The 24,598-nt window shown below is 33.2% G+C and overlaps 2 protein-coding genes across 2 annotated transcripts in view; both read left to right on the top strand.

Moving 5' to 3' along the window:
• Positions 1 to 6,652, top strand: part of LOC108905495 (serine protease 7-like) — a 25,856-nt gene extending 19,204 nt beyond the window's left edge. The window contains exons 5-6 of the mRNA XM_018708370.1: positions 5,508 to 5,594; positions 5,742 to 6,652. Coding sequence (XP_018563886.1) covers positions 5,508 to 5,594; positions 5,742 to 6,046 — 392 coding nt within the window. The 3' untranslated portion in view covers positions 6,047 to 6,652. The remainder of the gene's footprint in view (positions 1 to 5,507; positions 5,595 to 5,741) is intronic.
• Positions 6,653 to 11,407: 4,755 nt separating this feature from the next.
• LOC108905485 (serine protease 7-like) overlaps positions 11,408 to 24,598 on the top strand; it is a 17,965-nt gene continuing 4,774 nt past the window's right edge. Inside the window, exons 1-4 of the mRNA XM_023454169.1 lie at positions 11,408 to 11,596; positions 12,948 to 13,157; positions 21,217 to 21,451; positions 23,254 to 23,441. Coding sequence (XP_023309937.1) covers positions 11,413 to 11,596; positions 12,948 to 13,157; positions 21,217 to 21,451; positions 23,254 to 23,441 — 817 coding nt within the window. The 5' untranslated portion in view covers positions 11,408 to 11,412. The remainder of the gene's footprint in view (positions 11,597 to 12,947; positions 13,158 to 21,216; positions 21,452 to 23,253; positions 23,442 to 24,598) is intronic.

Here is a 24,598-nt window from a genome sequence, read left to right as displayed (position 1 = left end):
ATATTGACTCGAAATTTATAAAACACTTTGGAGGGATAAATGTGTAAATTTTGGGATGATCCGAATATTTCTACTTGCACCAGTGTCGTTCGTGTGAGAATGCTACAACCTTTTTTAATAAACAAAAATGATACGCCATTGACTTTTTTCCATTTTGATATTTTCTCAGAAATCCGCCATCAATTCTGAATGAAATTAGTCAATATTTTATTACAAGTTGTGTATTTTTAATTTTTATTGATACATTATCTGGTAGGTTGCTGACAATATTTCTAAATAAAATGCAACCATCAAATTTCGAGTCAATATCTTTAAAACTATTTGAAATAATTAATAAAAACAAATAAACAATTAAAGTTTGAACACTGTATCTCGAAAACGAAAGATATTTCGACCTACGTTTATATGAATTTTTTTCACAAAATAACTTCGGCAACCACCCCATAAAATATTTTGCACAAACAGCATGTGATGAGGCAGAAATGGCAGGAATCGACATTTACTCCAGCGAAGATGAGGTTGAGGATGATGAATCAGAAAATGAAATAGATAATAGATTCTTTCACACATAACGTTTATTGTAAATAAATATTCGAAAAAAGTTGTATATTTTTATATAATTACTAGTAAAACTTCAAAAATGAAAAAATAATACATATCTTATACCGCACAAGCTTGAAATTTGGTTATATAATAGCTAACTTAGTAAGTTAAACGAAAAAAATGCTCAACTTTACATTTAGTGAAGGAAAAGTGCTCAGCTTATAAAGTCAAAGATGGACGCGCTCGCGCGCATAACGATGTGCTGCACCTTCAACTCGTCAGCTGAGCACTTATACACCTCAAAAGCTTCAGCGGGCAATTTTTTTCGTATAACTGATTAAGATGACTATTACTTTACCAAATTTCAGCTTTTGCGGTATCAGTTTACCTAGCGCATATTTTTGACTTATTTAGATGAAAAGCTGAGGCATAACTCCCCACTCTAAAGTCAGTTGATTGCGTTTTTTCGTTTGTTTATAACATAATCAACATGTCGACAAAGTCTCAGCTTTTGCAGTATTAGTTTTTTCTAATGACTATTTTTCGTATTTGGGAGTCTGCCGCAACTGTACCCCCCGGAAGCGCGAGCTGGAAGTCGATTCTCTTACTAGTGACACCAAATGAAGCATAGGAAAATTTTTCAGCTTTTACTCTTTTGGTCATCAAAAAAGGTCGCTGGCTCCCGGGCTATTACTTCACTCCATTTTTTCCTATTATTTATAAGTTTATTTGATTTTAACTTCACTAGGATGTAATTGACTGCATTTTCCTGAAAATTCTTGGATTTGGTTACCATATTAAATAACCTTATCATGTACAAAAATAGAAAATGATAATAAGGTTCAGTGTGTGTTAGTATTGTTGAAAATTATGGCCATCTCCAAACATTTTCCGAAATTCTGTCAATGCAGTTGAAGACAATGGTGCAAAAACTGAATAACTAAGAATATGCAAATTTATCAAGATAACGAAAAAAACTCTTTTATTATGAAATGAAATGACAAACACTATGCCAAAAAATCATTTTTCATGCAAAAATGGTGAATACGTTCCAAAATCCATTCAGAGAATTTTTAAATATTTTGGTCATTCCTCTTTTAAAAAGGCACTCTACATTTGTTTCGATAAAATTAGCCGTTTTCGATAAAATTAAGTTTTTGTATAACACATTTAAACACTGACTTTCAGCAATTGTGTGGAAGCGAGAAGAATTTATTCTGATACATTCCCAAATCACTTAAACGCAAGGATGTTAAAAATTCGAAAGCTGTGCTGCTTCTTGTTTACCTGAGCAGATTTTCGAAATGGGCGCCCTGCACCTCCTAAACATTTCCTTATCCGACGGATATTTTCTCGTTTAACTTGAAACATTCCATGATTTCGTTGCAATGGTGTATTATTCTTTCTATCAGGTCTTACCTGGTGTGAAATGGCGTCGAATAGACAAGCCTCTTTAAATTTCCCCATAAGAAATCTAATGGTGTCATGTCAGGCGACCTCGGTAGCCATAAAATAGGCCTACCTCGACCTATCCATTGATAACTAAAAGTATTTGATAAGTGCTGATGAACTAAATTTCTAAAATGGGGAAGTGCACCATCATGCATATCTATATCCCGACAGTTTTCTTACACTATTAAAGGGATTTTCAGCAATCTCATCCAGAATTCCTTCCTTTTAACTGAGGGTTCCTCGTGCGGCAAAAAACTACTTAAAATAGATTAGCAAAAGATTATTTCACTTGACTTTTTACCTCTTTCTTGTAAGCTACAATCAACCCTTTCAAAAATTGTTCGGTACGGTAAACGTTGATTTGGAAATGTATCAGAATAAATTCTTCTTGCCTCATACAATTGCCGAATCCATAAATTATGTAGATGCATGTCAGCATATTCGTTATAGGAATAATGCTTCATTATTTAGTCTTGTGTACTCAATCAATGAGTTATTTGCGCCTAAACATGTTCGTTTTTAACCCAAAAAATGCATGTTTTTGAGCCATTTTTCGCGAATATCTCAAGAACTCAAGTTTTATCAAAAAAATGATCATAAGCAAAAATGAAGGTAATTAAATAGCAAAGAGATTATTTTTTTATTTCTGTAGGTGGTATAAAACCCGAGTTATGACTCCCAGAAGTTGGAGTCAAATTCGAGGATAGCTATAATCGAAACGTTCAACGTCCTGTAGCGGAAAAATTAAAGATTTTTCGAGGAAAACTTATATGACACCTATTAAAGTTCTTGAAAAGACCTTTAAATAGAGTGGTGGTAAAAGTCGTTGTTTTGATTTTTGAGGAAAAAAAAATCGGTATTAAAATTAATGACTTGACGGAGAAAAAAATTAAGCGTATTCCTTCTGCAATTTACTATATTTATGTATTAACTGTAGATTCTGGGAATTTGAACGATTTTAGAAGCTTAAATTAAAAAAATATATTTCATTTACTTTTGAATAAAATTTTTCAATTTTTTAAAGAATCGCCTTTTTTCAAAATATTTCAAAAACAAACAAAGTTATAAAAAATGATGGAATAAGAAATTGTAGGTTTTTTTCTTACTGAACAATTTGCTTTTTTTAATTTTGTAGCACAAAATTTGACTGAGTTATGACTGTTAGAATCTCAAAATTAAGCTCCAAGACTGCCTTTCCTGAGCCCTTTTAGCTTACAAATCTAAAAAACGAAGGGCTCAAAAAACTGTAAATCACAGAACTTAAAGTGCTTTAAATTCCCTACAAAATGGTTTTTCGAGTAAATTTATAACTTTAAAATTGAAAAAGTTATGGTAAAAAAATTAATCGCATTTTTTCGGTAAAATTTTCGGAGGGTAAATTCCCATCATCTTTGTGCATTTTTAAAACATTTTGTACAATACATCCATTTATAATGTACCTATATAAAAAATTTTTCATTTGATATTAATTTAATAAAAAATGTTAAGAATAAATTCGATAAAATTAAAAAAAAATTATTTCATCATACTCACATATAATTTTTAAGAAATTTTTCTATAAGGGGTAGGGTTTTTTATGAGGGGTAGGTCTTCCATAAGGGTTTTTTGGGTGGCTGAAAAGTTGCAATATGTCATAGATTATTTGAAAACCAATAAAAAGTTTATAATTCAACATATGCATACCATTAAAACATCTCTAACTTTCAATAATATTTTTTTGTTTATTTTATTATAAGGAATGGTTTTTAAGGGTTGCAACTTTGTAATAAGTCGTTAGCTTTCTAATGAATAACAAAAGAAATGCAAAACATTATGAATGCACCAAAAGAATATTTTAGACTGTTAAAAACTTTTTTTCTATTTTTTTTGGCCATGTAAGGGTACCTAGTTTTTAAGGATTTTTAAGGGTTAAAAAGTAATTAAATTTCATAAATTATATTAAAAAACATGAAAGGTACTTTATCCAACATATCTGAACATGAATTGAATCTTTAAAATACGTAAATCTGCGATTTTCGCAATATTTTCGTACAAGGGTACTTTTCACATCCAAATAGAAAAAAGCACACATCTAGACAATATAACTCGGATGAGCTTGTATGCAAATTTTCATGAAAATCCATGTTATCCGAAAAAATTGGAAGCTTTTACCTTATTTTCACTTTCAGTGACTGGACTATGGCGTTTTATTGCAGTATGTATTCTGATTTATTATTTCAATGACAAAAACTATTTTTTTTTCGGAAATGCCTAATTTTATCGAAACAAATGTACACTACCTTTTTCAATGAGAAATGACCAAAGTATTTAAAAATTCAGTTTTCATATCTACAGGGTGATTTTTAAGTTGGGTTTGGGTTGAGTGGCCTCCGAGATCTCCAGATCTGACTCCATGTGACTTTTTTTGTGGGGCTACATGAAATCCTTAATGTACCAAATTCCTGTAGAAACAGTGGAAGAATTGATTGGACGCATAGAGGAGGCTGCTATTACGATTAGAAGGAAATCAGTTTCTTTACTTCGCGCGGTGACTGAACAGTGGTTACGTCGAGCTGAACTATGCATGCGTCGAAGTAAATGGAGCTCATTTTGAGCATATCAGTTAGATTAAATTTAGTAAAATTTTCGTAACATACCTACTTAAGTAATTTTGAATTAAAGTTACATTTGATTTTGAATGTGGAATAAAACTATTTCTTCTTTTTTATTTGAAAACTATGAGTCGTGTGAAAAAAACTCAAGAGAGCTTTCTTCTTCAAAACTGAACAGAGAAATCAAAAATAAATTATTTTTATGTTTCGAAGAAACAGTAGCGTACCATTTTTTTCTTAAAAAATATTGAATTATCTGTTGGTACGTGCGCCACTGATAGATTTAGAGATATTCTGCTTATCGAATAATATGCGACTTTTGGAGTTATCAATGCCTGTAAAATTTCATTAACATATCACAAGCGGTTTCGTAGAAAAAAATTCATTTTTAAAATTTTTAAACAAAACTTTAACCCCCTGTACTTTCGTTAATATTGACATTTCGAAAAAGTGGTAAAGGAAAAAAATATTTATTTTTTTTAGCTTTATTTGGCGGTAGAAGGATTTATCCAACTTAAAAATCACCCTGTATAAAATGACACCTGTAAAAATTTTGGCCCAACGAGTGTGGTTGCTATGGTTTTATGAGCCTTTATGGCCTACATAAAATATTAAAATTTCATTAAATTATACAAGTCGGGTCAAAAGTTAGAGCCGAAAAGAAAATCGCTGGGTACCCTTTTGGGGCGCTGTATCTCCGTTAAAAGGCACATTAGGAATTTTTTTGTGACAAACTAAGGTTATTTTGACCTCCCCAGACACCTTATTTATGAGATATCATATTATTTCTAAATTATACGCATATCCTCTTCTTGAACTCTTCAATAACTTTTTACAGTGTCAAAACATGATACGTGCCACCGAATTTCATTTAGTTAGTAAAGACTATTTGAAGTAAAACTAAACTGATTTTTCTTCTAGTTTATGTAAAACCCATTTGCCTTCTGGAGGATGATACCCAGATTCCAATTAATTATGTTGTGAGCGGATGGGGCAAAACTGAAAACGGTATGCAGTTTACTTTTATTATTTTCCCCAATATCCTGTTTTTGATACACATCATGTTTTCTGTTTTCCTTTCTAAAGAAGCTTCCCTAAAAAAACAAAGCCTAAACAGTCATGTTTAACAACAATGTACTAATGTCTATTTTTTAGCATCACATAGCAAGGTAAAACTGTTTGTCGAATTGCCTCCGTTCGACAAATCGTCGTGCATAGAAAAATACACGACTTACAGAATATATCTCAACGAGTCACAGGTCTGCGCGGGAGGCGAAGAACTGGCGGACAGCTGTACTGGAGATTCGGGAGGTCCTCTGATGATGCAAAAAGATAACGACACTTGGTACGCTGCGGGTGTGGTGAGCTTCGGAGTAGGCTGTGGAACGAGGGGATTACCAGGAGTATACACGAACATTGCCAAGTTTCTACCATGGATCAAATCTCAAATGGTAGAATAACAGAACAGTTGTAGAAAAAATGCTGAAGATCATTGAAACAAGGTTGTCATGAACATCCACACAATAAAGTAGTTTCCTTCAACCGCAAAGAAATTGAAATATTCATTCCTGAAAAATATGTATTTCATAAATATATGATTTTTTTATTTCAATTTAAAATTTTATTTGTCATAAATTAAACGACATTTCGATTGCATAATTATTGTATGCGTTATTTTCAATTAGGTCAAGCAGTTCAATAGTTAGAAAAGACCCCATTGTGGCAACAAGTTCTGTCAAACTTTAGTAAAATATTGAAAATATGACATTTACGTTTTGATCATTTTTCCGATAATGAAAATATTACACTGAATTTGTGATTTTGTCATATTCTCAAACAAAATTATAACAAAATTTGACACACCTTGTAGCTAAATATATATGTCTTACGACTGTGTGGATTTTTGTGACAATATGTTTTCTGGGTTGCAATAAATAAAATACTAAGAACCTCCAAAACTCCAAATCGTTTTGTTTACATTACAGTTTAAAGTATGTGATTAGCAGGAAAAAATATATGATAAAACTTTAGTTGTATATAATAATTAGAATAAAAATAAAATAATATTTAACTTTACTACAAGTTTATTCAATATAAAACCAATAAAATTTCAAGTCTACACTCTACGAAAATATCTGTATGCTATAACTTCGGTTAGCACCTTACTGTCAAAATCACCCACAAATTATTAAACACACATATTTTATTTAAACATTGATTACATTAATTAACGTACAATAAATGTAGGAAGAAATTACATCTTGAAATAAAACACAGAGCTTTAAAGTCCAACCGATAAATGAACTTGAAAAATACTGTTAAAAAATGATTACAACTTGTCTCGACATGTTACTAACAGTTTGCTTTTATCGAGTCAAGAAATTTAGACACTGTAGAGATATACAGGGTGGCCCAATTTTCAATGCAACAGGTTTTTCCGGAAAACCCCGAAACAAGTCGATTTGGCTTTTAATGGGGATATCTTTTGATCAGAAATTCATTGACATCCCCCTAAACGAGGTGGCAACACCTTCAAGAATCTTAAAAGGAACGGTGGGTTAAATGGCACATCATTTTAAAGGTATTTCAATTCTTCTTACAAACATGCTGAATTTTTTTTTGTTCTGCCTTAAAGTTAATATAAAAAACCTGTTGCAAGTGTCGGTGAAATAAATCGAAAAAAAATTTTTTTCAAACAAGTTATAATTTTCCAAAAATCTTGGAAATTGAGATAACTGTCAACAAGTATTAAGTTAGATATCTGTCATAAATCAGTTTGACACCATTTATTGATTCAATATAATGGAGGATTTTAGTTATACGAGGAATTTGCAAATATTCATTTAATGTACTAACTTGCAGAATGTAATCCTTCTGAAGCTGTTCGGATTTACGCCAACCACTTTCCAAATAGAATTCGCATATTTGTAGTGATGAAAACTCCCATGCTTTTATTCAGACAAAGCACTAACAAAAACGTTCAATAATGTATGGACGGGAATAATTGGAAACTACTTAGTGGAACCACATATCATTAATGACAGTTTAAATGGGAAGACATACATTTACTGCAAAAATACCTTAACTCTATTGGAAGACGACCCTTTAAATATTTGAAATAACATGTGGCTTATGCCCGATGGTGCACCACCCCATTTTAGCAGGGCAGTAAGGTTTTATTTAAATACCACATTTTCCGATCGGTCGAGGTAGTCCCTTTCCGTGGCCGCCTCGGTCTCCCGATCTGAATTCTGTCGATTTTTTTCTTTGGAGCCATCTTAAAAGTCTTGTTTATCAAACTCCTATAAATAGTAGGGAAGAATTATTAAATCACATAATTACATAGGCCGATATCATTAGAAGTGAACACCACATGTTATTTTGAGTAAGGCAGAGGTGTTTGAGCAATTTTAGAAAATGCATTGAAGTTCAACGTGCACATCTTAACATTTCTCTTTTTCCTTTTATTTCTATGGAAACCAAGATTTTTACAAAAATGATAGTATCACATTTTTGATACAATAACTGTGTTGTTAATAAAATTCGATTTTCTCAAAAACGGTACAAGATATTGACTGATTGATATACGGTATACCTTTTTTTAACAAAGTGAGAGAAGAATCGAACTATGAACGAAATATGTCAAATTTGGTATCACTGTCAAAGATATATAAATTTAAATGGATAATTTCGTCTGCTTCTGTATAATCCAGTGCTATTGAATATGAGTTTAAACTTGGAAAAGAACATTACCATTAATTGCCCAAATTTCATTGTTGTCATGGTAATGACTTAAAAGTTATAATTGGAATTGTTTTCAAACTTCTTTCTTTGAAGGCGAATAACTCCAGAATGAAGCCCGATAGGAAGAAAATATATATTGAACTCCCCTGTACACCCCTTCATTTTTGACATGACCTTTCCGGACACCCTGTACACTATATATTTTTTTAATTTTTGTCTCAAAATGTCTTTGAGTAAGTTTCATTTTTAAGAATGACTTACAACAGGAAAATTAATATTGGATGAAATCTACGAAATATACGACTTCTTTGCGATAAATTTTAACCCAAGTGATAACACCTCTATATCAAAAATGTTTCTTAGTACTGCTAATCGCAATTATTTCTTAATTTGGTCTGGATATTGTTCTAAGAAAGATCTCTGATAAATTTTAACTGAAGATATGATTACCCAAAATGGTTTTCTAAAACTGCCTAGGATTTATTTCCTTATTTGCTAACTAAAGACTATTTATTAATTTTGCTAAAACTACTAGTAACATAATATTATTTCATTATAATGAAAAACTCTCAGTACGATTTATTAATCCTGATTTACAAATAAAGCTATAAAATGTCCTCCTTTGATACAATAGTTCACAACTATAATATTGTCAAATCTCGTAATATACAGGAAATGTTATTAAAAAGCAATTTTCCAAAGGGTAATAAACAAATAATACAAAATGCGATGCACAAGAATAAGTAAATTATCTGTTTACTCATCTGATTTTTACAGCATATGACATACTTGAAATCTTGTGGCTAATCATCGAGTACTGATTGGTACCGGGATCCTTTTCCACGACGTTTACAATTTCTGGTTCTAAATTTCTCATTCTTTGAGTTTGTTCCCGTCCAACATTAGAGTATTAGCGTTCAAAGCTTCTATTATTATTTTATACTCTTTTCTTATTCAGTACTTACATATACCTGTACGAGTACATAGCTCGGAATAATCAATCTGATATTGTCTTGCATCAGCATCTTCACGAGAAATTGGCACCAATCATATCAACTCTTTTTTTATTCGTGTACATACTTTTTCATATCACACAAAAACTTGAAAACGAAAACATAAAAATATACTATACAGTCGACACAACAGTACAAACAATCGACTTTCGGGCCTAGAGGTCAGACTATGTTTATTATACGTTTTTTGGGTAGCTCAATCCGAATCCGAGGTGCATTTAATCCCATCACTTCAGGATTTTTCATAACCTCAAAACAAAACGATATTCTGAACAATTAAACCATATAACCTTAAGATTCAAGCTTCCAAAGCTAAATCCAATTAACCAAATCCCATGAACATTTAACCCGATGATGTCCCAACCTAATAAGCCCAAGAGCCCAAACCCCAATAACCCCATAACCCCATAACCAAAGGAATACACACTTGAAAACCCAAGTACTCAAACCCAAAAAATTCCCATAACACCATATCCCCATAACCCAGTAACTTTATAACCACCTAATAAATCATAGGCAATCTGTATTATGGCTAAACGTTAACGTGGTTGAGGATTTCTTAAAAACCTACGCTTTCAAACCCCCAAAACACCCATGACCCTACAATTCATAATCCCACGATTCCCTAACCATAACTTATAAGAGCTTTTGAAAAAAAAAAATTATTTATACGATAAACCGTACTATAAATTAATCATTAAAACTAAAATAAATAAATGAATGATTAATGTTAAGAATCTCTCTTGACTAGATTAAATCAAATGAAAATCCAAAGGATAACAACAGATAACCCAAAAAATTATATTACTAGAATGGCTTGAGTGCGTAGGTTTTTAAGAAATCATCAACCACGTTAACGTTTAGCCATAATACAGACTGCCTATGATTTATTAGTTGATTATGAAGTTACGGGGTTATGGAGTTATAGGGTTTTAGGAATTTTTTGGGTTTGAACACTTGGGTTTTCAAGGAGTCCTCAACTATGTGATGTTTTGCAATAATTCAGATTCTCTATGATTTATTCCCTTGGTTATGGGGTTCTAGGATTATTGGGGTTTGGGTTCATGGGCTTATTAGGTTGGGATATCATTGGGTTAAATGTTTATGGGATTTGGTTAATTGGATTTAGCAACTTGAGTCTTAAGGTTATATGGTTTAATTGTTCAGAATATCGGTTTTTTGAGGTTATGAAAAATTCTGAGGTGATGAAGTTAAATGGATTCGGATTCAGCGACCCAAAAAGCGTATAATAAACATTATCTGACCTCTGATCCCGAAAGCCGATTTTTTTGTGTGGCTGCGAATTAACGTTATAAGGTTATACGTTTACACTACTCAAAGACTGAATGTTTCGATAAATTAACGTGGCAGTTTGTTTTTTACCGATTTGCCATCCCGTTATATCACACAAGGTGTGAAGTCATCAGGCAGTAACGGCTTTTTGGAGGCGGCAATACAAAATTTTAACAGAACAGCGGAGGCTAAGCTCCGTTGCCTTTTGTAATCCTTCGGAACAGAATCAAATTCTACTTAAATTTAAATCGTTCACAATTTACTTTCACGTATTCTCCCAATGGACGAGCAGCGAAAATTATTCGAAGATTCTTGTAACTTTTAAAATAATATTACCTAAGGGATGTTTTCTAATATAAGGTAGCTAGCCTTGTTTCATCAGTAAAGCAAGGCAAATATGCACGAAAAATTACAAAAAATATGCGCATTAATTATTAATTATATAATTATTTATTTTATTATGTAATTATAATATGCAAATAAATTTCAAATATATGAAAAATATGCAAAAATACACGTATATATTAAAATATGTTTATTAATTATTATAGTACAAAGTAAACTAATCTGACTAAAAAACTAATCCAAACTAATTTTCACCCTATATGTGCAAGCATTTCCAAGTCAGTCAAACACAAATAAAATAACCTAATAACTCAATCATCTTTTACGTTTGTAAAAACATTAGATTATCTTGACTTCGACATACACCTAAATTTGGTGGGGGGAAAAGAGAAAACAGACAAGTTTAAAGATTATCAACCACAATCCACACAATGTGTTATTATTTGTTCACGAGAAGCAAAATGGGAATGCCCAACAGATTGTTCTATATACTCGCATGTGCCATTTTCATTGTTGCTGTGAAGTGCCTTAGTGGAAACGCCACTACAAGAGGAAGAGAGGAAGGAAATGTGACGTCAACTTCTGATGGAAATGCGACGGAAGTTTTCAATGAAGGTTAGTCAGTAGATATGTAATTCTGAGGTTAAAAATCTGCTATGTGAATACAAAACATGATTCAAACTGCAAAATTATTCCAACCGTAAAATTATGAAACTACTATAGAGATGGTAAACACTAATTAATTGTAAGTAAGTACAAGACTGTACTGAATTTTTAACACTCTTTAGGGACTATTCTTTTCCGAGAACTACAGAACATGTATGAATTTAGTGGAGAAACAACACGATTTTCATGAAACAGGCAGTAGCATAACAAAATATTTTTTAAATACCCACCTAAATTGAAAAATATCAACTCAATAGCTTATTGCTTCGATAAATATAGGCTGGTTTGTATATACTGCCAAAAGTTTTAGATTATCCTGCAGTAATCTAATTGTATATATTTTCCTCATTTTCAGAGGATATGTAGGAGGTAATAATAAATAATAATAAAAAAAGAGTTAAAAAAAAAGTAGAATCATTTAATTTTATTTGTAAGACCTGTTGAAACAATAGGTGCAAGCATAAATTTTAGCATCATCGTTATTGGTTCTTTTGTATAGGTATACATATTTAATGCCCATTTTCTCGGATTTATCGAACTTGAACAAAAGCATCTTCTTGTGCCCCTTAAATTTTCTTTCAGGAAAATAATATTGTCGAAAAGGTCACAGATACCTTTTTTTAGAGAAGAAAACCATCAGTCGCCTCGAAAAAGCTATTTCTCCATCGATAACTTAAAGACCTACACTGAGTTTCAATTGGAACATAACAGCAATTTTGTAGTTATCTAAAAAAGTGTGGTTATGGTTTTGCTTAAAATTGTAATTCATATCTCAGTTTTAGTTCAGCACCATGTTTGTTTAGAGTACAAATACAATTCGCAAATTGGATAAGTTTTATTTATTTATTTTCACATTTATAAAGGGTGTATCAAAATTAACCTCTTGACGATATTTTTCTGAGGAGCGATTTTATTTAATATCCAAAATATTTGGTGAAATTTGAAAGGCTAATTAGGCATCCGATTTTACAATTTCGTTAAAATCGATGTTACTCGAAAATGGTACCTACACACAATAAGACATAAGAACGCATTCAACGTTTAAAATTCGCTATAAAATTTGGAAAAACCACCTACAAAAATTGGGGTAGTTTTAACCCACACCCTATCAGTTCTGATCTATTAATTACAAAAAAAAACAGTTAGACGTATAAAGTTTAATTTATTTATTATTTTCCGAATTATGTTTTCCATTATTAAATGTAGAATCAATGACGTTTGACAGACTGATTATTATGGATCGTCCAGTAATTAATGAGTTATTTTCACTGATTACGACTTGAACTGTATCTTGTTTCAGATGTGGTTAGAGAATGTGACACACCGAATCATAAACCTGGAATCTGCGTCGACATCAGAAAATGTGAAATTCTCCTAAAGCAACTGCTAAATAAAGAGGCGTGGCCTTTTTTACGGGCATCCATATGTAAACAACCAAGCATAAACGACCTTTATCCGAAAGTGTGTTGTGGGGAGGACGATAACTTTACAAATGACAGCAAAGTTGCTGGTACGTAAGTAACATTAGTGTCATTTGGAGATTTTTAATTTAAATGTGCTTTATTTAATTTAAAAGGAGATTTTAAAAAAGCTAAATAATAGGAACAAGTAAACTTCAAATTATTGACAATAAAAACTCGTCTCTAGGAGATTGTTAAAATGAGAAACGAAAAATAGAGGGACTAAACGAAAGCGTAACCCTTTGCATAGATCCTTTGAAAAAAGAGAACACGTTATAGCAATAAAAATAAGAATGATTTGTAGATATCGTTTTCTTTTGTTTAGAAAGTAGAGTATTCTACAAGTTTTATTGCACTCTCAATCTTCTAAGCTGTTAACTCATTTCTCAGCACAAAAAGTAGATGGATAGATGGGTGGATGGGTGGGTTTTATAGGTGGTACAGGTGGATGAATAAATTTGCGTATTCATCCATGAATGACTGGATAGAAAGATGTATGAATTCATAAATGGGTGGGTGGATAAAAAGATGGATCCAGAACTCTGCAACACGAATTATACCATGAAAATGGTGTTTTTAAGCATTTTGATCTATTTTTCTGTTTTTTAATGAAATTGGACCAGCTTGTCTGACTCTATGATGATAAATTGGAATTAAACGAATGAAAAATCATACGTCTAGTGATCTGGTAGAATAATTTGATTTTTTATAACTGTCGTCGATAGTAAATGGCGTTTCATGTGAATGTTGACAGGTTTTTTTAATTTTCCCGAAAACTCAGACCCGTTGGGCCAAATCTGAAGGCAGATTCTGATTCAGCGGAAAAAATACGTGGAAATACAGGGTCTGAATACCAGATCCGATACTTTTTTTTTGGGGGGCTGTGTTATGAAACACCCTGTACATACAGAGCGTATTTTAAGGTCATGTCATGAAATAAATGGGTTATTAAATACCCTGCAAGTCCTATTTATTATCTCGCGACGCTCTCCATGAATTTAGAATGTCAGCATTTGAATAAATGTTAACGTTTTCCATTCTGTAACAATAAATAATACTTAAATAAACATTCACTGTATGTGTTAAATTGACAACAATAAACTGGTGACGGATTAGGTGTTTGTTTTGAACTTCCACTTAAAATTTCATAGCTATCCTCGCAAGAAATTATGTGATATCCGTTGACTGCACGAAAAACAGTAAATTCCTTAAAAACTAGAAGAGATAGGTGTAGGGAACCATTATACTGTAAGCTTTGGTATTTTTCGTAAGGAGAAATAAAGGGTTGAAGAGGTAAGAAAGGTAGAAATCGGTTGTCGATTATTACGATGAAAACATATGAATATTTGTTATTTATCTTGCGGGCGTACACATATGTACATATGTGTAACTAAAGCAAAATGTAAATACCTCAGACAAATACGGCCCCTTGCCGGGGCAGATCACGACTTGGCTGTTGTGATGGTGAGATGATGTGATCCTTTCTTAGTGAATGGCCACTATACAGGGTAGCCCATCGAAAACGTACCGCAAGGCATTACAGGGTAGTAAAGAACTTTTCGGCAAAATCCAAAAACAGGTCAAATTTGTTTCTGAGGGGGACAACTTTTGGCTCAAAAAGCATACCAAAATCTTCAACCCCCTAAGTGGGGGTGCCATCTCCCAATTTTTTTTAAATGGGAATGGGGGTCAAGTGGGGGGTCATTAGAAAGGGCTTTTAATTCTCTATACATCGATTCTTACTTTTTGAAAATCGATCCATTATTTTAGAAAATATGCAGCTTTGAAAATACGAACAATATTTTTGACGAGAAATGCGAAAATCGATTTAATTTTACTTCAAAACTTACGGTATTAGCTTGGTAAATTCCTTCAAAAGAATTCGCTGTTTTTTTTTCTGATTTGCGAATTCTTTAGCCTGATTTTGGTGAGCAAAAAATTGTCCGCTTTTTGTTTCGTATTTAGATAGGCCACAAGAAGTTGCTAGATAACTGTCTTGTGACTTGTAGTTGAAGAGTACCAATACTGCCGAGTCTTTTAAATTGATTAATTATGGTGTACTCAATTCCAGAAAGAGTAGAAATTATTGAGCTTTTTTTCAAAAACAATGAATGCGGAAATCGGGTCGCCGAACTGTTCAACCAACGGCATCCTGAGAAACATGCGTCTGGAAAAATTGTTCGCGAATTGGTGGCCAAATTTCGCGAAACTGGCTCCGTTCATAACAAAAAGAGGCAGGTTGAAAATCCGGTACTAAATGAACCTACGGAAATAGCGGTATTGGGGCAAGTGGCAATGGATAGTACGCTGAGTACAATGCAATTGGCTACTGCGACAGGAGTGAGTCGTACAAGTGTCCAACGAATATTAAAAAAATACAAATTCCATCCTTATAAGATTCGGCTAGTGCAAGAGCTAAATGAAGACGATTTTGATCGTCGTTTGCAATTTTGCGAAATAATGACTGAACGAGCGATAAACGATAATTTCCTCTTTAATGTGTGTTTTTCGGACGAGTGTACGTTCTTCTTGAATGGTTTAGTGAATCGCCATAATTGTCGTTACTGGGCTGATACCAATCCAAGGATTTTCCATGAGACACACTCCCAACACCCCCAGAAGTTGAATGTATGGGCAGGTATTTTTGGAAATTCCATTGTAGGTCCTTTTTTCCTTCCTGGAAATTTGACAGGCGATATGTACTTGGATTTACTACAAAATGTCATCGACCCAGCTCTAACAAATATCATAGAGGACGACCCTGCTTACAATGAACACGAACTGATTTTCCAGCAAGACGGAGCTCCTCCACATTACTCGCTCAATGTGCGCAATTACCTAAATGAGACGTTTCCAGGACGCTGGATAGGACGAAGAGGTGCAATTGAGTGGCCCCCTCGGTCACCCGACTTAAATCCTTTAGATTTCTTTCTCTGGGGGCACATTAAAAGCAAAGTTTACAGCACTCCACCTGATACCTTGGAAGATCTGCGAGGACGAATCATTAATGTATGTCGCGAAGTAACACCGCAAGTGCTCCAGAATGTTCGACAACGGTTTGAAGACAACCTGTATCATTGTATGCAAGTTGGCGGACAACATTTTCAGCATTTACTTGACTAATACCGTAAGTTTTGAAGTAAAATTAAATCGATTTTCGCATTTCTCGTCAAAAATATTGTTCGTATTTTCAAAGCTGCATATTTTCTAAAATAATGAATCGATTTTCAAAAAGTAAGAATCGATGTATAGAGAATTAAAAGCCCTTTCTAATGACCCCCCACTTGACCCCCATTCCCATTTGAAAAAATTTAGGGGATAGTACCCCCACTTAGGGGGTTGAAGATTTTGGTATGCTTTTTGAGCCAAAAGTTGTCCCCCTCAGAAACAAATTTGACCTGTTTTTGGATTTTTTCGAAAAGTTCTTTACTACCCTGTAATGCCTTGTGGTACGTTTTCGATGGGCTACCCTGTATACGCCTGTAAATGATTGGAAAGCATACCTGAGCACCCTATTATCTAGTTAATAAATGAATCAATGATTACTGAGTATGTCCTTCGCCTCTGTTTGAAAATATGACTGCGTCTATTTAACATTAACCATATACAGGGTGTGATATATCTACTGCACAATCGATAAGCAACTGTGATACTACTTATCACCAAACTATTCTGTATATTAAACATATAAACAAATCTAAGTATTTTCGTACTGTTCTTGACACCACTCCCGATGTCAACTCCAGGTGTGCAATGGATGTTAGCAAACTCACAAAACACCCACCCAGAGTGCCCCCGTCTTGTGGCACCAATTAGCCTGAGAACACTCCCCCGACTAACCCACTCGCACCTGAGCGCCGTGGAGTACCGCGGCACCAATTAGCCTGAGAACACTCCAGCGACTAACCCACTCGCAGCCCAAATACTGTGGCCAAACATCACAAGACTCACTCAAAAACATTATCCATGGGTCTCTACACTGTCAGTACTGATGAGCAAAACAGTAAAGTGCCTCAAATGCATAGACTACTTATTCACATCAAATGTCATTAAACTTACTAGTAACTGGCCAATCAATTGTGCAGATTGAGCACCTCAATTCATAACAGCAATTCCTCAACAGTTACTAACACAAAATAATCCGTCATACAACAACTCTGATTGTTACTTATATGACATTTTACTTTATTGGGTATATCCCGAAATATGACTACTAATCTATGCAAAAGACACTTAATTATTCCTTCAAAAAATATGCAATCTAATTAATGATGCTCGTCAAATCAAATATATAACTTCTCAATAAGATTGATAACGTAAATTTATATAACATTTCTAACAATTATTATTTTCAAGATGATATGGCAATATTCAAGATACAGATATGCTTGCGATGAAACTATCAATATTAAATAAGAATGTTCAGTAAGTAAACTGTGAATAGACCACTAATCCAAACAAATAGGTATGCTCAGTGAAAGAAACTCACAAGTTATATGAATAGGATATAATCTATACTAATATTATAAAGAGGAAAGATTTGTATTTTTGTATGTATGTTTGTTACGAATAAACTCAAAAACTACTGGACGGATTTCGATAATTCTTTCACCATTAGAATGCTACATTATCCCTGAGTAACATGGACTATATTTTTTAGATCCCAAAATGTTTAAAATAAATGTCCCCCCATGCGAAGCCGGGACGGGCCGCTAGTTTCTAATATATAGGTATGCCCAGTGAGAAAACTCACATTCTATGTATATGAATAAGCCATTATTTCTAATAAATAGGTGTGTTCAGTGAGAAAACTCACCTAATATCCAGTATTCAATTGAGGCACAATTCACAATGTTTTCACAGCACAGTCAACGTAAAAGTGATCTATTTTCAAAGTTTAGGTAAAGGGTCTGTCTGAACTTTATAATCTAAACAAAGCCATTGGGCGTTCACTAGTCACTTGAGCCTTTTTATAAATACCAGATGCTGTGCCGGCCGGGGCAAATATGTGGCTTCTTTCTGACTTAAAACTAGTAATATTTAAAATAGGGTCGTAATACAGGGTGTAAAAAAAATATTATCTTACAATACCATTCGAAAGAGAACAAAATTGTTCATCAGGTTGCGCAAAAATGTACAAGGGGTTCCATTAAAAAAATAAATAAGTTAAGATGGTTTAAAATTGACTAAATTCGGAATTAAATTTCTACTACCCTGTGTGAAATTAAGTTATTTTGAAGTTATGGCAGGCAAGTTTAGAGTTTTAGTTATGTCCTCTATAAATTTTATCGCTCTTTATTGTAAAATACATATCTTTTTTAATTAGGCAGTGCTTTTTAATTTTTTTTTTAAATTAAATATACACACAACTTTAACAACATGAAACCTTTATGAAAGTTCACCTAAAAATTGACGTAGAATCCAAAATTGCAATAATATACAGGGTTTTCCATTTAAAATAACGGAGAGGATGGTATAACTGGAAGCGTTAGGTGGACGCTATTATTTTAGTTGAGAAGAGTATGTCCGAAAACTCTATAGCCCAACTTTTCAAAATTAAAATCGAAGTAGTCTCTGAAACATGCCTAATGCCTCGTCACCGTGGGACAACCTGTATAACGAATTATTCTCTTTAATTAGTTACATCATTTCCTCGATCTACGTTGTTACGGGTTTATTTTAAAAATAAACTGTAAAATGCCGAATTTATTTTATTGTGGCAAGATCTAGACGATTCGGTTCCACAAAATACCTACATAACTATTTCAATTATAATTATTTATACTTAACATTACTTCATTGATAACAAGAAAGAAAAAGATCAATAAATATTATTATATCAATAATTTCACTCCAGCTAGAAATGAACGGCTTTATAATTCATCACCGCCGAGTATGGGCAAAAAGACAATAAGTTTTTGCGGCTTGAAATAAAATTAAAGACGGACTTGGTATTTAGGCTTGAAAGAAAGCAGTCAAAACGCAAAATTGCGGATCTACCCCAGTTGATTAATTAAATAATCCGTTGCACTGCGACCACTGGTTATTGTCGTTGTAGCTAGAACGCAGATTAGTGTCTGGATTTTTGGTGTGAAGTGCAACAGGACTTAATAAGAAAGGCCGCACAACATCTCAGGTAAAGCGAATTGTCACATTTTGGTTTTAATGAGAGCCGTTTATACAAATTTGAGGAGGTGAATCTATTCACCCTCACTGCCTTTATTGCCCGCAATAACTCCGTTCATTTCTAAGCCTTTTTCTTTGTGATTGTCTATGGTCGTCCATTCTGGGACCGACTTACATAATACATCGTGGAGCTAGCAGCCCCAATAATTTGATAACACCCAGTTAGAACATCGGAGATCGCGGAAACGAAACCCCAGCCGCAACCCCAAAATTAGCACGTGGTCACTCCGTGGAGGACTACTTATCACCCAGGATCCTTATACCACCGGACGATAAGGTCATATTTATAATTTATATTATTTTACGTTACCCGTTAGTCGTTCCAAGATTCACCCGGCGGAGCCACGCCTTTAAATGGGTTACCATTTTATTGAAAGAAGCCCTCAAATAATTTATTGCCATTTAATATTACATTATATTTAACGCTTATACGCCTGTAAACCTCATAGTATATACTACGGGAGGCCTTTTTATTCTTCATATTAATTGTACTAAAATATATAACATTGGTTTGTAACATAAACGGGGACGTACTGGTACGATTCTGTAACCGTTTTGGGTCTAGTGCCACTCCCTATTGCCTATTCTTATTATGATCATAGCTTGACCAATCAAAGCAGTTATTAGTCATAGTTAATTGAATTTTTTCCTTTTTATTACATTAAATCTTAAAGTTACTATACTATTTCGTTATTTTATAATTTTCGTTTAGTTATCGTAGCCTTGATGCACCAGCAGAGATGGAGACTGCACTCTCTGCTAACTTTGCAACCGATCAATCACGAATAAAAAGGCTATATATAACTAGCAGTCTCGCCCCTTTTAGTTTTTTAGTATGCTACCAGGTCCATGAGTGGGCAAACGTAGCAACGTTAAGTAACTTCAGAGGTAAAAAAATGTGATATTTTTCAAAAATTTAAACGTCCTCTATATTAGAAATCAGTAACATTAGGTCCAAAATTTATTAAGTCTTTTGGGCCTACAATGATCCAAGGAATCACCGCCTTATGACATGTATTTAAGATACACCCTATGTTGTTTCAGGAATGGATATTTTACCGAAAAACTGTGGTCACCAGCGCGACCGTTGGCGCGACAGAGTAATTGGTGGCCAGGCAGCAAGTCTAGGCGAATACCCTTGGATGGTTCTTCTTTTGCACACAAATAAGTACGGTGCGGTCGGACTTAAATGCACCGGTTTTTTGATACACCTAAAGTACGTCATCACAGCGGCCCATTGTACCCATCCCTCTTCCATTAATAGTCAAAGAGGACCGATGTACGTATAGACACACATAGGATGTTTCCAAATTAGTCGTCTTTAATATTGGTGAAGGTGATTTGGCGTAAGGGGAATCTCATGTAAAGTACATTCGTTGATATAAGAGAATTGGTACTTACGTCAAGCTTCCACCAAGTACTGAAACAGGCAGGGGGTCTAAAGAAGTCTGCACTGAATTATATTTNAAAAACCGGCGGCCGCAAATTGGAGTTTTTATTATTTTATTACCCTTCTCTTTTCATATGCAATTATGAGATAGCAAGAGAGTGGGATGGACGTATAGGCCGGACAACTCATTGTGCACGTGTGCGTGCACCTGGCACTTTCTCGTTTTTTTTAGGTGTGTTTTGCCGGAATTTGAAAGAATGAATTAATCGTACTATTTTTACTATAAACGTATTTCCTGTAGCGACATCTATATGAATATTGTAGTACTTTGTTAGATGAAACGGGACTTCAATTTCCGTTCTTAAGTAACTTCAGAGGTAAAAAGATGTGATATTTTTCAAAAATTTAAACGTCCTCTATATTAGAAATCAGTAACATTAGGTCCAAAATTTATTAAGTCTTTTGGGCCTACAATGATCCAAGGAATCACCGCCTTATGACATGTATTTAAGATACACCCTATGTTGTTTCAGGAATGGATATTTTACCGAAAAACTGTGGTCATCAGAACTACTCGTCCGGCAGCCGAGTAGTTGGCGGCCGGCCAGCAGGTCTAGGCGAATACCCTTGGATGGTTCTTCTTTTGCACACAAATAAGTACGGTGCGGTCGGACTTAAATGCACCGGTTTTTTGATACACCTAAAGTACGTCATCACAGTGGCCCATTGTACCCATCCCTCTTCCATTAATAGTCAAAGAGGACCGATGTACGTATAGACACACATAGGATGTTTCCAAATTAGTCGTCTTTAATATTGGTGAAGGTGATTTGGCGTAAGGGGAATCTCATGTAAAGTACATTCGTTGATATAAGAGAATTGGTACTTACGTCAAGCTTCCACCAAGTACTGAAACAGGCAGGGGGTCTAAAGAAGTCTGCACTGAATTATATTTCAAGAATTTAATTTCTATTTAGCTTAGTATTGAGAGGATGACTTGACTTCTTTTTAAGTACCTCCTCATCTTAAACTTCAGTAATCACAGTTATAGTAAGTGTAATTGAATTTTAATGAGACGTTGGATAGTAGGTACCATACACTTGTATATTTTAATTAAGTATAATATATTTTATTGCCTAAATGTCCACATTATCATGTGCGTAATATTTATATTTGGCTGAAATGATGGCTGAACATTATTAAGTGCGAGAATAGGAAGGCTTTTGGATTTTGGTAGCTGCGATTTTTATTTTTGAAATGAGCGAATAAAAAATTATATATTATTATGGAATACTGGAAACAAAGGAATTGTTTAATTATTGTTAATTATCTTACACTGGTAGAAAAATTGGACTTATTTTCACTCGATTCCATTCAATAATTTATCAGTTTCTGTCCACATCCGATTGAGTGAAACTTTCCTGTGTTAGTATAAGATCTAAAATTTTATCAGTGAAACTATAAGTTTTAGTTCAAATACTATCAAAAATGTGTGAAATTATGAAAATGTCCAATATTGACTGAAAATGTACTCAATAATTCACTCAATAGATTTACTCAAGACCTTTTTGCTTTTACTTAGATCGATTTATTTACAGTGTATTTTTTTTTGTCTATATCAGGTACATAGAGACTATCTTAAGGTATACCTTCGTTTTGAGAGATACATTCCCGTATCTCTGAAAACGTCTTTAGGTACCCCCAAGGGTATGCATACCACTGGTTGAACCACCGTTCTACGAGACTGTTACATGCAAAAAAATTGAGTATATCAAATAATTCTCTTCTGATGCAATTTTCATGATTTTTTCATCTCTTAAATAAAGATGATAAATTGCACTCTCCATGAAATTAATTTTCAAATATGACATTTTCATGCCAATCGAAACAGAAATCCTATGTATTTTTTGCTACCACCAAATGTGCACGCAATCTGTACGATGTCTCTCTATCTATATTCCATCAAAAACAATTTATCTGTAAATGGTTTAATAAAAGATTATCATTAAATCGATATCCAGTTGGACAATAATTTCGTTTGCTATACAATCCCTAAAATTTATTTTTATCATGGGCGGTAATTGAACTCAGGCTGAGGAAGGTAGTCGTTCTCTTAAATCTGTGAATGTGCTTTAAACATATAATAAAAAATTTGCTCTGAAATTTAAGAGACAGAAATCAAAAATAAATCGATATTTTTGAAGCGTCTAGATATGATAGACCTTCTTTGTTACACTTTTACAAAAAAGCATTTGAATACATAAACATATTTATTTTCGATGCATTAACTAACTTTAAAAGAAGTGGTGGATATACCTAGTTATGTGTATTTCCTATTTTTTTTATTATTATTATTTCGTCAGCTTTGAAAAATACTGTTTGGATAGATATATTACATAATATATAAATAATAATTAAAAACTACATATTGAAAATCTAGACATGCGAGTAAAAAATGTATAAAATTAACGTTAATTAAAACAAATTGTTTTAATGCTCTACGAAATATTTCTTTATTTTCCTTTTATGTTATACTTTTGAGGAAAATACGTAACAATTTTTTGTTCCAGAACTTCAGTTTTGTTGGGAGAACATAATATTGTAACTGCTAGGGATTGCTCTTCAGATATGTGTGACAATAATACTCAGTTTCGTAAAATTGACAAAGTGACTACCCATCCTGATTACGATCCCACTAGGTCAGGATATTACAATGATATCGCTATTATCAAATTAAAACAAAATGCTCTTGAGACAGGTATGCCGGATATTGTATTATCTGTTTCCTTTTTTCTTTATTATTTATTATATATTAGTTTATTTGATTATAAGTAACTTATTGGATACACAAGCCAATCATGTATAAAAATCGGTCTTGTATGTTGTTCAGTATGTCCTGAAAATTATGGCCATCTCCAAACATTTTCCGCACTTGTGTCAATGCAATTGAAGACAATGATGCAAAAAGGGGACAACAATATGTAAATTTTTCAGGATTAGCAAAACAATCTTTTATTATAGAATGTAGGTAAATATCATATGCCAAAAAAATCATTTTTCAAGTAAAAATGGGATATGCGAATATGTTGTAAATGTCTAGAACAAAGAGACAACAAACATTTGATGCAAGATATCCCATCATTGCAGCAGTCAATAGTTGTATAAGCTAAGTAAGTTGATCTATTAAGCATATTCTATATTGGCATCAGAAAAAAGATATATATTTTAAGCTTATATCTGAGAAATCTTAATATTTCAAAGTCATATACAAATCCTCTTATTGAACTAAGGGTATTCGATTACATTTTACGGTGTCGAAACGTGATATACACCGTGCCCACCTAGTGCGCGTAAGACCAATATCTAGGTTAATAAAAGATATAACTTAATTTTTTTTTCTACAGAGTTGCCTACTTTCCTGAGCTGCACAAAATGAAAATATATTTGCATATACGCCCTGTTATATGTTCAGTTTTTCCTGGGCATGTACCAACTTCGTTTTTTTAAATGGAAACCTTTTTTTATGGCATTATCCAATTCTACGTGAAAAATTAACGGGACTGTATGATCCCTATTAAAATATTGTTAGTTTTCGACTAACTTTTCATTTTTTTTTCTTATGTTTCGTCACTTCTAGTAGTTGACATAATTATGATTGTATGACAGCTAGAATTTTTTTTTTTTTCAAGAAAGAGTGAAGATGGCTCTTTCAAAAAAACGTATCAAAAGTTGACATGCGATATACAGAGGGCAAAAAGAATCGTGCCTAAACTGATAAATTAAAATTTGAAAAATCTCGACTTTTTCAAATAGAACACCGTGTGCTTTATGATTTCATTAGATGCCTTTCTGTAGACCCTACAATTTTTTAATAGCTTTCCCTATACCTAAGTTGCGTAGTTTTTGCAAAAAAAC

The sequence above is a fragment of the Anoplophora glabripennis genome, unplaced genomic scaffold (assembly GCF_000390285.2).
Source record: "Anoplophora glabripennis isolate ALB-LARVAE unplaced genomic scaffold, Agla_2.0 scaffold231, whole genome shotgun sequence".
Taxonomy (NCBI): Eukaryota; Metazoa; Arthropoda; class Insecta; order Coleoptera; family Cerambycidae; genus Anoplophora; species Anoplophora glabripennis.
The sequence above is the reverse complement of the archived record's forward strand: the minus strand, read 5'-3'. Positions and strand labels throughout refer to the sequence as shown.